At 47.2% G+C, this 17,347-nt stretch overlaps 1 protein-coding gene across 1 annotated transcript; it reads left to right on the top strand.

Moving 5' to 3' along the window:
* Positions 1-5,068: 5,068 nt before the first annotated feature.
* On the top strand, positions 5,069-7,180 carry LOC146180443 (uncharacterized). The gene is made up of 2 exons (XM_084577754.1): positions 5,069-5,078; positions 6,116-7,180. Exons 1-2 carry the CDS (start codon positions 5,069-5,071, stop codon positions 6,778-6,780), a joined length of 675 nt encoding a protein of 224 aa, XP_084433880.1. The 3' UTR covers positions 6,781-7,180.
* Positions 7,181-17,347: the final 10,167 nt, after the last annotated feature.

A 17,347-nucleotide genomic window follows, 5' to 3' on the forward strand; every position in this document is an offset into this window, starting at 1 on the left:
AGACGACGACGCTGAGTGTTCTGAAATCGGTGCCCTCATCAACGTTAGTTGTGCGGACAGCTTTCGGCCTGTAAATCTTCCACGTAACATCTCTTGGTGGAGGTGAATCTATTCGATCCCCTGTCACAAGCTGGATCTCCGCAGCGGCCGCCACATCGGAACCACTACAATGACTACAAACGCCTCTACCTCTACAGCCGCCGCACCTGCTGTTGTCATGGCCCACCCCCGTGACCCTGGAACCTTCTGCGGGACCGACGACGTCGACGTAGACGACTTGCTAGCCCTATACGAGCGCGTGAGCAAGCATAACAGGTGGGATGCCACACTCATGCTCGCGAATGTAAACGTTTGCTTGGCTGAGACCGCGCGGGTGTGGTTTGAAACCCACGAAGATGAGCTAACATCTTGGGATATCTGCAAACAGAAGCTCCACGACTTATTCGGAAAGCCTATTGGCCGCCAAATTGCTGCCAAGAAAGCGCTCGCCTCTCGCGCCCAAACGTCTACGGAGTCTTATCTCACTTACATCCAAGACGTCCTGTCTCTATGCCGCAAAGTCGACCAAGGCATGCCTGAGGAGGATAAAGTCGACCATATAGTAAACGACATTGCCGACGATGCCTTCAACCTTCTTTTGTGCAGGGATTGCTCCACCGTGGACTCTGTGCTGCAAGTGTGCCGACGTTTTGAGCAGGCCAAACAGAGGCGCATATCTCACCGTTTCGACCGGCTGCCGAACACGGCTGCTATCTCCTCCTGTCCTCGATATCCCGACTCCTCGACCGCCTGCTAACGACAACACTGACACGCATTGTCCGCCAAGAGCTTGAGGCAATGACTCCCGCGGCATCGCTGTCGCATACACCCGACAACACTCTTGCTACTATATCACTTATTAAGGCTGTTGTTCGCCACGAGTTTGCGAATATGGGCCTCCCTTCTACCAGCACCACCGACACCACTGATTCAGGATCTGCCCCTCCAGTAATTGCTGCTGCCTCAACCAACGTCGGTTTCTCGCCCCGATATTATTACCGCAACCCAAATGAATGGCGTACCCACGACAATCATCCCATCTGTTTTGCTTGTTCTCGTGTTGGCCACATTTCCCGTCACTGCCGTAGCCGCTGGTACACGCCATCTCGTCGGTACACCTACGTCGACCGCCGCGGGGACTATGCCCCTCGCTATTTATCACCTCGCCCCGACCAGACACTTGCTGACCCCGGTTCCACTGTCCATGCTGCCAACCGTTCACCATCCCCGCAAGCACGACGTTCGCGTTCTCCTCTTCCTCGCCGCAGTTCTCCACCGTCCTATTCTGGCCACTTACCGGAACACTAGCCAATGCAGCTCCCGGAGATGACGCTGCATTTATGACCCGGACCGAAAAACCTCTGTAGACCCCTGCCCTACAAAATAACCGTATCGACGTCCTTGTGGATGGAGTTCCCGTTTCTGCTCTAATTGATACAGGCGCCAAACTGTCCGTTCTTAGCTCCTCATTTTGCCGTCGCCTCAAGAAAGTCCTTACGCCAGCCGTCTCGTCCACAGTTCGCGTCGCCAATGGCAGCCCTGCCGCCGTGGTTGGCATGTGTACGGCGCGAGTTACAATTGCTGACCGTCATGCCCCAGTCCTACATGAGTGCCCCCACGACATTATCCTTGGCATTGGCTTATTAACAGCCCACTCTGCCCTTATTGACTGCTCTAGCGGCCTACTTCGCTTGGACCTTCAGCTCTGCTCTGAAGAAGCCTCCTGCTCACCCCGCCTTCGACCAGCACAGTTTAGTCGCCTTCCTCCTGAAACTGCCGTTTACATCCCTATGTCGCCATTTGCACCCGTCCCAGATGGCGACTATCTCGCTTGTCCCAATACTGATGTCATGCTGCAGCGGCACGTCATCCTTCCTCATCTAATTGTGCACATCTCCCACAACCGCACCACTCTCCCTGTCCTTAACTTCAGCTTTTCAACTCAAGTTCTGCACGAGGGAATTTCATTAGCTGCGCGGTCCCCGATGACCGATTGTGCCATTTCCGCTCTGTCTACAGATCATACAACTGCCGTCCCTGCCAGCAACCCCTCGTCGTCCACATCGCGCCCTGATCCGCTTAACAGCATGATTGCAGCTGATCTGCAACCTGAATTCGCAGCTGAGTTACACAAGCCTTTGTTTACCTACAGTGACCTTTTTGACTTCGGTACCCGCCCATTGGGTCAAACCACAGTTGTCAGTCACTGCATTGACACCGGTGACGCCAGTCCTATTCACAGGCGGCCCTATCGTGTTTCGCTTGCCGAGCGACGCGCCATTCAAACGGAGGTCGAAGAGATGTTAGCAAACGACATAATCGAGCCTTCCAGTAGCCCCTGGGCATCCCCTGTCGTGTTGGTCAAGAAGGATAACAGTTGGAGATTTTGCGTTGACTACCGTCATTTGAATAAGATAACCAAAAAAGATGTATATCCTCTTCCGCGCATCGACGACGCGCTTGATACTTTGCACGGAGCCAGCTACTTTTCATCCATCGACCTTCGTTCCGGCTACTGGCAGATTTCTGTCGACGAGAGAGACCGTGAAAAAACAGCGTTCATCACCCCTGACGGCCTCTATCAATTTAAAGTCATGCCTTTTGGCCTATGTAACGCCCCTGCAGCTTTCGAACGGATGATGGACTCGTTGCTGCGCGGCTTCAAGTGGACGACTTTTCTTTGTTACTTAAACGGCGTCATTGTTTTCGCATCCACTTTTGACAGCCACCTCTCTCATCCTTCTACTATTCTCGAGCTATTCCGCCGCGCCGGCCTTCAACTCAACTCAAAGAAATGCAGTTTCGGCCATCGGGAAATTGTCACTTGATTATTGCTTCCGGCGTTCAGCCTGACCCTGACAAGATACGTGCCGTCAGAGATTTTCCCACTCCGCGTTCATCCGGCGATGTCCGAAGCTTTATTGGCCTATGTTCCTACTTCCGACGATTCGTCCCAAACTTCGCAGTCCTTGCTCATCCGCTCACCCAACTCCTCAAGAAAAACGTTTCATTCTATTGGGGGCCTGAAAAAGTTGCAGCTTTCTCAGAGCTTATTGCTGCTCTAACTATTCCACCAGTCTTGGCCCACTTCAACCCTTCCGCCAATACTGAACTCCGTACCGACGCAAGTGGCCATGGAATAGGAGCTATACTCACTCAGCGACAACACGGCCGTACAAGGGTGATTGCGTATGCCAGCCGCCTCCTGTCAACACCCGAACAAAATTATTCTATCACAGAGCGAGAGTTCCTGGCGCTCGTCTGGGCTATTACGAAATTCCGCCCTTATTTGTTTGACCGCCCTTTTACTGTGATAACAGACCATCGTGCCTTGTGCTGGCTTTCTTCTCTCAAAGATCCTACTGGCCGTTTGGGGCGCTGGGCGCTACAATTACAAGAATACACCTTTTCCGTCGTCTACAAGTCCGGTCGACTTCACCAAGATGCAGACTGTTTGTCACGTCATCCCGTCGACTCCCCTAGTCCTGCAGACTCTGACGATGATGCATTTGTCTTATCTGTCTCGGCCTTTGCTAACATTGCCAAGGAACAGCACTTAGATCCTTGTCTGCATTCCATTATCCTCCGTCTTACATCCGACCGCCATGACCCATCTCTCGCCTTATTTGTGCTCCACGAGAACACCCTATACCGACGTAACATGCGACCAGATTGCACACCCTTTTGCTCGTCGTTCCACAACACCTGCGTTCCACCATCCTTGAACAGTTCCATGATGCTCCCACTGCTGGCCACCTGGGTGTCTCTCGCACATACGACAGCCTTCGTCGACGTTTCTACTGGCCGGGGCTCTATCGCTCTGTCCAGCAGTACATTGCCTCATGTGAACTCTGTCAGCGTAAGAAGAAGCCCACAATTTACCCATTTACCCGTTTTTCCGTATAGGCGTTGACCTCCTTGGCCCCTTTCCAGTTTTCACCTCGGGGAACAAATGGATCCCGTCGCCACCGATTACGCTACTCGGTACGCTATTACCCGAGCCATCCCGACCAGCTGCGGCACAGACGTCGCTGACTTCCTTCTAGAAAACGTGATTCTTCATCATGGTGCTCCTCATGAACTACTAAATGACCGTGGCCGCTGCTTCCTGTCGCGAGTGGTTGACGAAACTCTCCGTTCGTGATCCGCCCGCCACAAATTCACCACCGCCTATCACCCCCAGACCAACGGCCTCACGGAACGTCTAAATCGTACTCTCACAGACATGCTGGCCATGTATGTGTCTGACGGCCATCGAGATTGGGACGTTCACCTCCCTTTTGTGACATTCACCTACAATTCATCTGTCCATTCTACCGCTGGATACTCCCCATTTTATTTATTATTTGGCCGACACCCGGTACTACCCTTCGACACCTCCCTACCCGCGGCAGACGCCACCAGTACTTACTGTCGTAATGCCGTCGCCCGCGCTCATGATGCCTGTCGGATAGCTCATGCCAGGCTCTCTGCATCCCAAGACTCCCAAAAGTTCCGGTACGACAGCCGCCACCGTGATGTCCACTACACTCCTGGATCTCTCGTTTTGCTGTGGCTCCCGTGCCGTCGAGTGGGCTCGTGTGAATAACTTTTTCCCCGTTACACTGACCCTTACCGTGTTTTGCGCCCCGTGACCGACGTCACTTACGAAGTTGAATCTGTGTTTCTGAAGTCTCCGTCCACAGCTCCAACCTCCGAAATAGTCCATGTGTCCCGTCTAAAGCCTTATTATCAACGTTCTATTTCGCTAACATAGACCGCACCGGGACTGTTGCTTTCCCGCGGGGGGGGGGGGGGTAGTGTTACTTAGCTTTATTTGCTGTTCGTGATGAGGATGAAGGAGTGCAACAGACTCCGAGAAGACGACGACGCTGAGTGTTGTGAAATCGGTGCCCTCATCAACGTTTTTTGTGCGGACAGCTTTCGGACTGTAAATCTTCGACGTAACAATATTAAGCTCATTTCTCCGTAATAACAATAACAATACCGTACGAGTTCAATGTGATGCTCTCCATTGATGGTTGCGGCAATGGTGGAAGGTTGGGAACATCATGATTCTCTTCTTTAGTAAAAACTGAACACGATGTGCAGTTTAATACATTAGACACGTCAGATACGCCTACTGATGAGCCGCCAGTGTCACATAATAAAATACCAGTATTTGTATCAGGGTTAATTATTTTCCGGAAACGCTTAGGGCTGGCTCGTAACATTTCGGGGAGGGTATTGGAAAAGAACTGGCGTTTAGTTTCGGCAGTAAGATCGGAGTATTGCTTAGCAATGGTATGGTATTTGTTCCATGCACATTTAGTACTAGATAACTTGGCAGAACGGAAAAGGCGTTGTTTCCGTGGGCGCCCCTTCATAGATCACTGCCTTGTCGTGGCGGAGGGGCTTGCGAAACTCGATGAAGTCGTGAGCTCTGCTGTGTAGGGCCACCCAAGATAGACAGGTCACGGCAGAGAGTTCTGACAAAATGTGATCCACTGGAGAAGGTAATGGCAACCCACTCCAGTATTTCCTGCCAAGAAAACCCTATGGCCAGTCACAATACCCTTAATGATATGGCGCCGGAAGATGAGCCCCCCCAGGTTGGAAGGCGTCCCACATGTTACTGGGGATGAACAAAGGGCGATTCCTAGTAGCTCCAGGACGAATGAAGCGGCTGGGCTAAAGCCAAAAGGACGCTCAGTTGTGGATGTGTCGGGAAGCGACCGGAAAGTCCGATGTTGCAAGGAGATATATCACATAGCAACATGGAATGTAAGATCTACGACGCAAGGTAAACTGGATGTCGTCAAGTGAGAAATGGACAGATTCAACATTGATATCTTGGGTATCAGCGAGCTCAAGTGGACCGGAATGGGAGAATTTATTTCCAGCGATCATTATGTCTTTTATTGTTGGCACGAATCCAGGAAAAGGAATGGGGTCGCTCTCATAGTAAACAGAAGAATGGGCGAAGCAGTGCTAGGGTACAACCCCAAAAACGACCGAATGATTTCACTTTGGATCCAAGGTCAGCCTTTCAACATAACAGTTATCCATGTCTATGCACCAACCACTACTGCTGAAGAAGCTGACGTTGAGAGATTTTATGCTGACCTGCAATGCCCATTACCACTCAAAGAAACGATTGAGAAAATTGCGGACTCACTAGACTTCATTAAAGACCAGAATAACGAACTGCTAACACGAACCGAAAAAAATGAACAGGATATCGCTGAACTGAAATGCAGGGTGGACAAAATTGAATCCCAGGACAGGAATGTAGCTGAGCTAAGGGCTGAAGTCGACAACCTTAAATGGAGGAGCCGACGGCTCAACCTCGAGTTTCATGGAAGTGAACAGACTGATGAAGAAAATCTGCTTTACAAAATCAATGCGATTGCTAAGCAGCATAACCTGCGGCAGATAGCGGAATGTGACGTCGTATCGATTCAACGACTACCAGCAAAAAAAGATAAAATTCCTGGTGTAATTTGCCGCTTTGTGAAGCAGTCAAACCGGGATATCTGGTGGCAATGTAGGAAAAAGTTGCGTGATTCAAGTGACACAGTGTTCATCCTGGAAAACTTGACAAGACGGGCGCGTGTACTCTTAACCGACGCAAAAATCTGGGCCGAAAGGAATGAGTTCAAGTTTGTGTGGCATAGCAACGGCCGAGTTCTTGTTCGCAGGAGGGGCGGGAAGAGTGCAATAGCGATTGCCAGCGTAGGCGATCTCGATAAACTGAGATAAGAAGTTTTTTTGTCAAACATGGAAAAAGAGTCATACATTTTACGGCATACTTTTGGGAACTGCTTAGGCAAACAATATGCTAATTCTTTCAAATGTTTTCATGCCACTGTACGTTCAATCAGAAACAAAGAAGGCGTTTCGAATCTTTTTTTTTAACAAGTGCAGAGAACATTTGATGTTGTAATGCTGACAGAAACATGGTCCACTAATGAAGCCGATGTCTATCGCCTACCGTCCTATAAAACAGTATATACCAACCGGTCCACGGGGCATGGTGGAGGGATTTGCATATTAGTTAATGATGACAATCCTTATGAGCTCATTGAAGATTACTCTGCAACAACCCAGAACTATGAATTTTTGTTAGTCAGGATACAAAGAACTTTATTGGCTGTGTGTTATCGTCCCCCAAATGGTTCTGTTGTAGCTTTTCTAGAACATTTTGAATCAATATTGGTGTTCGTTAGTGAAAATCATTTAGATTTTATTTGTGGTGGAGACATCAATATCAATATGCTGCAGAATGACTCCGTAAAATATAAGCTTGATATTTTATTAAAATCCCACGGCTGCTATAACGCCATTAGCCTCCCTACCAGAATAACTGAGACTTCATCGTCTCTAATTGATGTTTTTTGCACAAATATAGGTTCTAATGAAGTTAAAGCTGGCGTATTTGCATTTGATCTGAGTGATCACCTGCCAATATTTTTCTGCTCGAGGAGATATGCCCATCGAAAACACACTTCGGATATCCTTGTACTTCAACCTATAACATGCGGTAGCCTCTCAATTTTTCGCGAAAAGGTAATGTCCACGAGTTGGGATTTCATTTACAGCACAGCAGATGCAAAGCGCGCTTATGATGCATTCATTTGCAAACTGAAGTCTATTTACGCAGCAAGCTTTCTTTTCGTACGCACCAAGCGCCGCCGAAAGATACGTAAGCCTTGAATAAGCAGCGAGCTTATTAGCAGAATAAACAAGAATAATAATTTATACAACCAGTTCATAAAGTCTAAGGATATTAATGTACTCAAATAATTTAATACATACCGTAATAAATTAGGCAGTGATCTGAAGAAGGCAAAGCGTTCCTATATCAATAACTTATTCAACTCTGCTGTAGGAAGTACGGATGTATTGTGGAAAAGGCTTAATTATGTGCTAAAGCGAAACGTCGGCACTGAAACAATTGAAAAAATGGTAATCAATGGATCTGAGTTGTCCGGGAAGCAGCTTGCTGATGCGTTTAACAAATATCTGATGAACGCTGTAGAGAGCAATGTGGTATTTAATGATATTCAAAATTTCTATAGAAATGGGACCTCCATTTTTCTTGATCCTGTCACAAATGAGGAAGTGATCAAATTAGAAGCATAAACAACAGCACTAGTAAAGATATTGACGGGTTCACTGTTGTACCAATAAAGCATGTTATTGATGTTCTCGCGCCTTGCCTTACGCATATTTTTAACCTGTGCCTTTCTCAGGCCGTATTTCCGTCTAAGATGCAAGTGGCACGAATAACTATGCTGTTTAAGAAAGGCGAGCGAAACGATATGGGGAATTACCGCCCCATATCAATACTTCCTGTGCTTTCTAAGGCTTTCGAGAAGGTTATTCTAAATCGATTAGTTCAGTTTGAACAGAAACATCACCTCCTAGTCGACTGTCAGTTCGGTTTCCGGAAAGGTCTTAGCACAGAATTTGCGCTGCTTGCCCAAAGGGAGTTTATATTATCTCAACTCGAAGACAGCAGACTGGTCTTGGGCCTTTTCGTTGATTTCACTAAAGCGTTCGACTCCATAAATCATCATCTACTAATACGAAAATTGGAGCATTATGGCATTCGTGGACAAGCAGCATCTCTCATAGAATCTTATCTATGTAATAGAATCCAAATTGTAGAAATTAATGGCCATTTCTCCAACCCTTTACAAGTTTGCTGTGGAGTACCACAAGGAAGCATTTTGGGACCTTTTTCGTTTAATATATATATAAACGACATAGTGAATAGCTGTCCCGCAGCTAACTTTGTTATAGATGCCGATGACACCAGTGTATTTCTAACTGGACGATTGGCCGATGAACTCATTGATAATGCAAATTTAACACTTGCTGCGTTAGAAGAATGGTCGCGCATGAACATGCTTAAAATAAACACAACGAAAACAAAAGCAGTTCTGTTTCGCCCCAGAAACAAGAACATAATAATAACGAAAACAATATCAATGCAGACCATACCAGTAGAAATCGTACCGACATTCAAGACGTTAGATGTAATCTTTAACGAAACCCTTTCATGGAATGCGCATGTAGATTTCCTTACAAGTAAACTCGCGCAGGTAGTGGGGCTGGCTTATCGACATAACTTTGTGCCACGTAATATTATGACACTCATATATAAGTCCCTATTTTCATCGCGGCTTAACTACTGTGGCTTAGTTTGGGGTTCAACCACTAAAGAAAACATGCAAAAAGTTTATGTGTTACAAAGGCAGTTTCTTCGGATTATTGAAAATCTCCCACGTTAATTTCATACTCATGATCTCTTTAAAAAATACAATATTATGCCAGTTACTAAAGCTTACGACTATCGACTATGTAAGTCACTTAAACGAGATTTCATAAATAATTCTTTATTTCTGCAGTCACTAGCTGAACTGAAAGCAAGCGACAGAGCGTACGCTACACGCAAAAATGAACAATGGAAGGCACACACATACAGAACAAACTATGGTGTCCTAACATTACACAGCATACTGCCACGAACATTAAACGACCTGGATAGAAAACACATTAAACTTGAAGCAATCACTTATAAACAGCTTAGAAAACATTTTTCCTCCGTTTAGAGGTGTGCATTATTATTTTCCTATGCTAGAACTCTGCACTAGTGTTGTATTAGTTTTTGTTTTTCTCTCATTCTATTCCTCCCCCCCCCCCCCCCCCCCCCCCGTGAAGAATGTTGTCTTTTGCAACGTTATGTTAATTTTAGTGTGTATACTTTGTGATTGTATATTTTCTGCACTGCCGATGTGAAGCTGTCATTGTTATTGTTCTGGGGGCCTGCGGCCTTGTCAAGTTGTCATTACGACAAATTTTTATGCTGTGCTCCCTCATCCTATGTACACATTGGGTGTAAATAAAACATTATTATTATTAGACCGCACTCCCTCATCAGACGTCCATTTTCTAATTGGAGACTGGAATGCTAAGGTGGGGTGTGAAGAAATATCCGCAATTACAGGCAAGTTCGGTCTCGGTGAGGCAAATGAAACTGGGCAGAGGCTAGTAGAGTTTTGTCAAGAAAATAACCAGACCATAGCGAATACTCATTTTCAACAGCACAAGAGCCGCCTGTACACATGGACTTCACCGGACGGTCTGGTCAAGAATCAGATCGATTATATTATTTGCCGGCAGAGAGGAAGAAGCGCTATACAAGCAGTAAAAACAATGCCTTGGGCCGATTGTGGCACCGATCGTCAGCTTCTTGTTGCCCAAATTAAGCTTCAATTGAGGAAAATGCAGAAAACCAGAAGACCTTTCAGGTATGATCTGGATCAAATTCCATTAGAATATGCTGTGGAAGTAAGGAATCGATTTCAAGAATTAGATCTAGAAGACAGATAGCCTGAAGAGATGTGGACTGATGTGCGTTATATAATACAAGACGTTGCTACTAAGGTAGTTTCAAAGCAAAAGAAATGCAAGAAAGCAAACTGGTTATCTGAAGAGGCTTTCCAAATAGCTGAGGAAAGGAGGATGGCAAAAGTTATGGGGGAAAAAGAAAGATACAAGGCTCTCAATGCGGATTTTCAGAAAATCGCAAGAATAGATAAGAATGCCTTCCTGAACATACAGTGTCAAGCAGTTGAGGACAACAGCCAATTGAGGAACACAAGAGCTCTGTATAAGACAATCAAAGATATCAAAGGAAGCTTCTGTGCTAAGCTGGGCGTGACAAAGGACAAACGAGGCAGGGACCTCACAGAAGCCTCAGAGATAAAGAATAGGTGGCAGGAATACACAGAACTGTACAAGAAGGACCCGGATGTGCAAACCCAACATAAGACGGCTGTGATTACTGATCTCGAGCCGCGCATCCTGAAGAGAGAAGTTGAATGGACCTTAGCCAGCCTTGCTAAGAACAAAGCTAGTGCAACTGATGGCATTCCAGCTGAGTTGCTTCAAAACCTCAACTATGACGACGCTGTTAACGTTCTGTATATATTATGTCAGCAAATTTGGACAACCCTGCAGTGGTCACAGGATTGGAGGAGGTCAGTTTACATCCCTATTCCAAAGAAAGGCAGTGCCAAAGATTGTTCCAACTACCGCACGATCGCGCTTATTTCGCATGCTAGCAAGGTGATGTTGAAAATCCTCCTAGGCAGGCTGCAGCAGTATGTGGATCGGGAGCTTCCGGACCTGCAAGCTTGGTTTCGCAAGGGCAGAGGAACTAGAGACCAGATTGCCAACCTTCGCTGGATCATGGAAAAAGCAAGAGAGTTCCAAAAACCCATCTACTTCTGCTTTATTGATTATGCGAAAGCATTTGACTGCGTAGATCACAGCAGATTGTGGCAAGCTCTCCAAGAGATGGGAGTTCCAAATCACCTCATCTGTCTCCTCAGGAACCTGTATGAAGGGCAAGAGGCCACAGTCAGAACTGGACATAGTCTTACTGATTGGTTTCCGATTGAGAAAGGGGTGAGGCAAGGCTGCATACTGTCGCCCTGCCTATTTAACCTATATGCAGAGTGCATCATGAGGTAGGCCGGTCTGGACTAGTCTTTAGCTGGAGTGAAGATTGCTGGGAAACGTATCAACAACCTTAGATATGCGGATGATACCACTTTAATGGCAGAAAGTGAAGTGGAACTGAAGAGACTTCTGATGCGCGTACAAGAAGAGAGTGAGAAGTTTGGGCTTAAACTGAACATTAAAAACACAAAGATCATGGCGTCTTGCCCCATCAAGTCCTGGAGCATCAAGGGACAAGAAGTGGACGCTGTGACAAATTTTCTCTTCTTGGGCTCCAAGATAACCCCGGAAGGAGACTGCAGCCATGAAATTAGGAGACGCCCACTTCTGGGAAAGAGAGCCATGGCTAGCCTTGACCGCCTAGTAAAGAGCAGAGACATTAGTCTGCCAACCAAGATCCGTATAACTCGTGCTATGGTATTTCCATTGTGGATGTATGGATGCGAGAGTTGGACTGTGAAGAAGGCTGACCGCCGAAGAATTGACGCGTTTGAATTGTGGTGCTGGCGGAGAATCTTGAGAGTTCCTTAAACGGCCAGAAGATCAAGTCAGTCGATATTGTCGACCATAAACCCTGACTGCTCATTGGAGGGTCAAATTCTAAAGTTAAAGCTCAGCTACTTTGGTCATCTGATGAGAAGAGAGGAGTCGCTGGAGAAGGATTTGATGTTGGGAAAGGTTGAGGGTCACCGAAGACGGCAGCGAACGCGATGGTTAGATGGCATCTTCGAGGCGCTGCAGATGAAGTTAGGTGATGTTAGGAAGATAGTGAGAGACCGGAAAGCGTGGCGTGATATGATCCATAGGGTCACGAAGCGTCGGACACGACTGAACGACTGAACTGAACTGAAACCTGGGCGAGCGTGTTCGTTCTGTTATACTGATTGTAGGGATGTAAGGTCTTACTAAGCCAACATTTCCGATTTGAAGGGAGACCAGTTCGACTCAATAGAACGTGCGAGATAGGCAGAAGCGAATTCGTTATAGAAAGTAAGGAGGTCACGGTTTATGCTAATGTAGTCACCTTTGTCGTACAGTGTTAGTACTTTTCTGGATTTGTAGTATGAATTACAACGTGGCCATTAAGGCTCGTAATGTACGAAGGAACGCAGATTGCCTCAGCATGAGTAGTCAAAACAAGGTCGAGAATGCTAGCTGAATGATTTGTAGCGCGGGTCGGCTCAGAAACAATTTTAGTCAGGCCGAAAGTTAGGCAGGTGTTCAGGAATTCACTAAGTGCGTGACTTTTCATTAGGATTTGGGCCATATGGTTCCAATTTATGGACGGAAAATTGAAATCGCCTAAAAGTAAAATAGAGGTGTTGGGGTAATGAAAAATAAGCGACACAAGCGCGTCATGAAACAGTGTTATGAAGGTACTGTCCATATCAGGTGTTCGATAGCATGAATACGCGGGGGGAACAAGCATGACAGCACATCCAGATCATTTCCAACGAGGTGACTATGTTGATAATGTAACAATTTAGGGAGCGCTTGGCGGCGATCAGAACACCGCCGCGACGGCAGCCTTTGGTCCTTCCTGAATATCTGAAACTTGGGCAAATCAGGCATGATTTCAGAATCAAATATAGAGGAACTTAACCACGTTTCAGTTAGTAAAACGATGTTACTAGACGATGAACTGATAAGACTATAGAGGCTATAACTTAAGTTCAAGAACCTTCCCGGTTGCGTGGTCAAAGATGTAGGTTTTACCATTAGAAATTAGTCTATTGTGACGCAGCTTGTAAGACATGCGGCTAGAGTTCGCAAATTCAATAAGGCGTTTACGGACGAGACGGGTGTTAGCAGAGAAATCTTCACTAATTGCGTAATCGGTGGATTTATGCTTATAGGCAGAACATAAAATGCGTTCTTTGTCTTTGAAATGCAAGAATTTGACTATGATCGGGCGCTGTTTTCCGTCTCTGAATGTGCCTATATGATGCCCTCGCTCAATATCCTCATTTTCAAGGCTTATGCTGAGCCGTTCAAGACAGAGATCTGTTACCAGTTTTTCGGAATCACTCCAAGTTTCGTTTTCTGCATCTTTGAGCCCATAGAACGCTAAATTGCTTCGGTAAGACGTGTTTTCGAGGTCGTCAATGCGACCAGTCAAAGCAGATACCTGAGCTGAGCAATTAGCGGTAGCACTTTGAACGTTGTCGATCTGAGACTTTGCATCTGAAATAGACTGGAAGTCACACTCAATCTTCGGAAGCCTAGTGGTTAGGTCCGCGAAAGCTTTCTCATGTACTGCAATGGTTGAGTTGAAGAGCCTAGTACTCAAGTATAGTTGACTGCCCGCATTGTAAAGCTGTAAGCGCGGCAAGTATTTCAGTTGGACCAGGGCTGGTTTCAACATCACCGGCCAGTAGACGTAGTTTCAGCAGCATGTAGGAACACTCACAAGTATTACACCGATGCTGCTGTGTCCGTGCTAAGCGAAAAATTGTGCCGCCAGATGCGCAATATGACGGCGCCGCTATATGGTTTTTCGCTTCGTGACGCCAATTCCAGCTCATATGCCCTGCGGCCGCCTGTACAGCGAGAGTTCATATTCAGGGCGCTGTCTACATCATTAAATTCATCGTCCTTTCATCATGCTCTCACGATGTCATCTTGGGCTCGAACTTTCTATCCCAACATCAGGCCGTTATCGACTGCACTCGTGCTGAAGTAACGCTGTTTCCCATCTCTGATGCCACGACGACTGACATCTCTACAACGTGCGCCTAACTCACAGTGACTGACGATGTTTCAATCCCGCCAAGATATGCCGCTCTTCTGTCTGTTTTTTCCTACTCTCTTTCCGGCGGGTCGGTCATCTTCACGCCATCCGACGGCTTCCCTCGTCGTCACTGTCTACCCCTGCCATTTGCCGTGCTTACTTTTGAAGCTGACTGCAGCGACATGGCTGTCATCAATCCATTCAACCGCCCGCTCTGTTTTCTTCGTGGTGAGGGCCTGGCACACGTCCAGAATTTTCCCTCGATGCTGGAATGCGGCACCTGCGATGATAACCCTTGCCACATACCGATCGGTGCACTTACTGCTACTTCGGCTGATTCATCTCCAGTGACATCTTCGCCAGCTCTGTTGCCAATAAGCTCATGCCGACTCAACAGACCCAGCTTCTTGCCCTGCTTGACCAGTTCCGTACCTCCTTTGATTTGTCACATCATAGTTTAGGCCGCACATCCGTTGTTACACGTCGGATTGGCACAAGGATTGGCTTCTGCGCCCACGACCTTACCGCGTTTCTGCAACTGAACGTCGAATCATCAACGAACAAGTGGTGGACATGCTTAAGCGTGGCGTCATTCAACCTTCGCACAGTCCTTAGGCCTCCCCCATCGCTCTAGACACCAAAGAGACGCCTCCATCTGCTTTTGCGTTGACTACAGGCGATTTAACAAAATAACCTGTAAGGACTATTATCCCTTGCCTCGGATTGACGACGCCCTTGACTGTTTGCAAGGCGTTGAATTTTTTTTGCACCTCCGTTACTTACAAGCCCCGCTGGTCGATGCATACCGTACTAAGACAGCTTTTGTGACACCAGACGGACTGTACGAATTTATCGCCATGCCATTCGGACTATGTAAGGCACCTCCCACACTCGAGCGCATGATGGACACCATATTGCGCGGCATGAAGTGGAAGAACTTCTTGTGCTAATTGGACGACATTGCTTTCTCGCTGGATTTCCCGACGCGTCTCGCTCGACTGAAACATGTTTTGGAATGCATTACTGCAGCTGACCTCTAACTGAATTTTAAAAAATGCTACTTTGCCGCGCGCCAATTGACAGTTTTCTTTATGCAGAACTATGGTTGCTGTGCAGCCACTATATATATATATATCTTCCAGCACTTCGCAGGGGTCAATTGGATGCAGCTAGCACAGAACCGGGTCAAGTGGAAAAATATGGGAGAGGCCTTCGCCCTGCAATGGGTATAGTCAGGCTGATGATGATGATGATGACGATGAATTGACAATTTTGGGCCATGTCGTTTCTAGGGACGGTGTGCTCCCCGACCCAGCTAAACTTCGTGCTGTCACTGCGTTCCCAAACCGATGAAGGAACTCTGAAGCTTCATAGGCCTCTGCTCTAATTTCCGACTTCATCCGTAATTTTTCTTCCATCATCGCGCCATTGACAACCCTCCCTCGTAGAAGCAACGACATCTCCGGCTGGCGTTCTGCCTGAGACAAAGTGTCCAGTACATAGCGCCAATTGCTTACCTCTCCACCCATATTGCGGTATTTTGACCCTAATGCTCCTACTGAAATCCACACTGATGCAAGCGGCACAGGTGTCAGTCCTATACTAGGCTAATGTAAACCCGTGTGTGCTGACTATCTTGTCGCCTACGCGAGCCGCACCTTGATGAAGCCGGAGCTAAAATTCTCAGTTCTGAGAAGGAGTGCCTAGCCACAGTTTAGACGATAGGGAAATTCCGCGCTTATGTGCACGGCCGACACTTCGAAGTCGTTACGGACCACCATTCTCTGTGTTCGCTGTCCTGCCTTAAAGATCCCGCTAGCCGCCTCGCTCGCTGGGCATTATGGCTTCAAGGATATGACATTCGTGTGGTGTATCAATCTGGAAGTAAGCATAACGACGCCGACACACTGTCTCACTCTCCGCTACCCCCTGAAAGTGCTTGCGACTCCCCCATCGACTGCAGTTCCTTCTCTTCGACCAATATGGCCGTCGAACAGCCCAGAGATTCCTGGATCGCCTCCCTTTTCGCCTTCCTTTCGGACCCTTTGCCCACTTCGACGCCTCGTGGAATTCGCCGCCAAGCTGCTCATTTTACAATTCGGAATGACCTCTTATGTCGCCGAAGTCATCTTTCTTCCGGCCGAAAATGGCTGCTTGTCATTCCTCCACACTTGCGTACAGAAATATGTGCTTCATTTCACACTGACCCACAAGCCGCTCACGCTGGAGCATTGAAGACTTCGGCTTCGCTTGCATCACTACTGGTGCGAAATATACAGCTACGTCTGCAAGTTCGTTCGCTCATGCCCTAATTGTCAACGACGCAAAGTCGGTCATCGCCATTACACCGGCCCCATGCAGCCTCTTACTTGCCCATCAAGACCTTTCGACCGAGTAGGCATTGATCTCTACGGCCCGCTTCCCTACACTGCAGCTGGAAACCGCTGGGTCATTGTAGCGGTAGATCATATCGCCAGCTAAGCCGAAACTGCCGCTCTACCTGCTGCTACGGCACGCGATGTTGCTGCCTTTATCTTACACCACTTCATCCTTCCTCACAGAGCGCCACGAGAACTGCTGAGCGACCGTGGTCGTGTATTTTTATCTGAAGTGGCTTCATCCCTCCAGCAGCAATGTAACATCCCTCAACGCACTGCTACGCCCAGTCGGAAAAACGTGCAGAAATTTTTCTGTTGTTACGACAGACTTTCTGTGCGGTTTTTGACGGGAAACCTGTTGTGAGAACAGATTGTTCTGTAGTATCATCAGAAATTTTTGTAGTTACAAAAAAAGGGCTACAAAACTACCGACAACAGAAATATACTACAGAAAAACTACAGAGAAGTACTACAGGACTACAGAAAAAGCTGGCATTTACAACAGAACTACAGAATATTTTGTCGTAGTTTTGTAACGGTTCTGTAGTTTTTTTGACTGGGCGGCCTACCTCCCGCAGAATAATGGTCTGACTAAAAGATTAAAAATGTTTTCAATATACGTGGCTGCCGACCATTCCAACTGGGACACATTGCTACCCTTTGCCACGTATGCATACAACACCGC

The sequence above is a fragment of the Amblyomma maculatum genome, chromosome 8 (genome assembly GCF_055883805.1).
Source record: "Amblyomma maculatum isolate TAMU_Amacu chromosome 8, ASM5588380v1, whole genome shotgun sequence".
Classification (NCBI taxonomy): Eukaryota; Metazoa; Arthropoda; class Arachnida; order Ixodida; family Ixodidae; genus Amblyomma; species Amblyomma maculatum.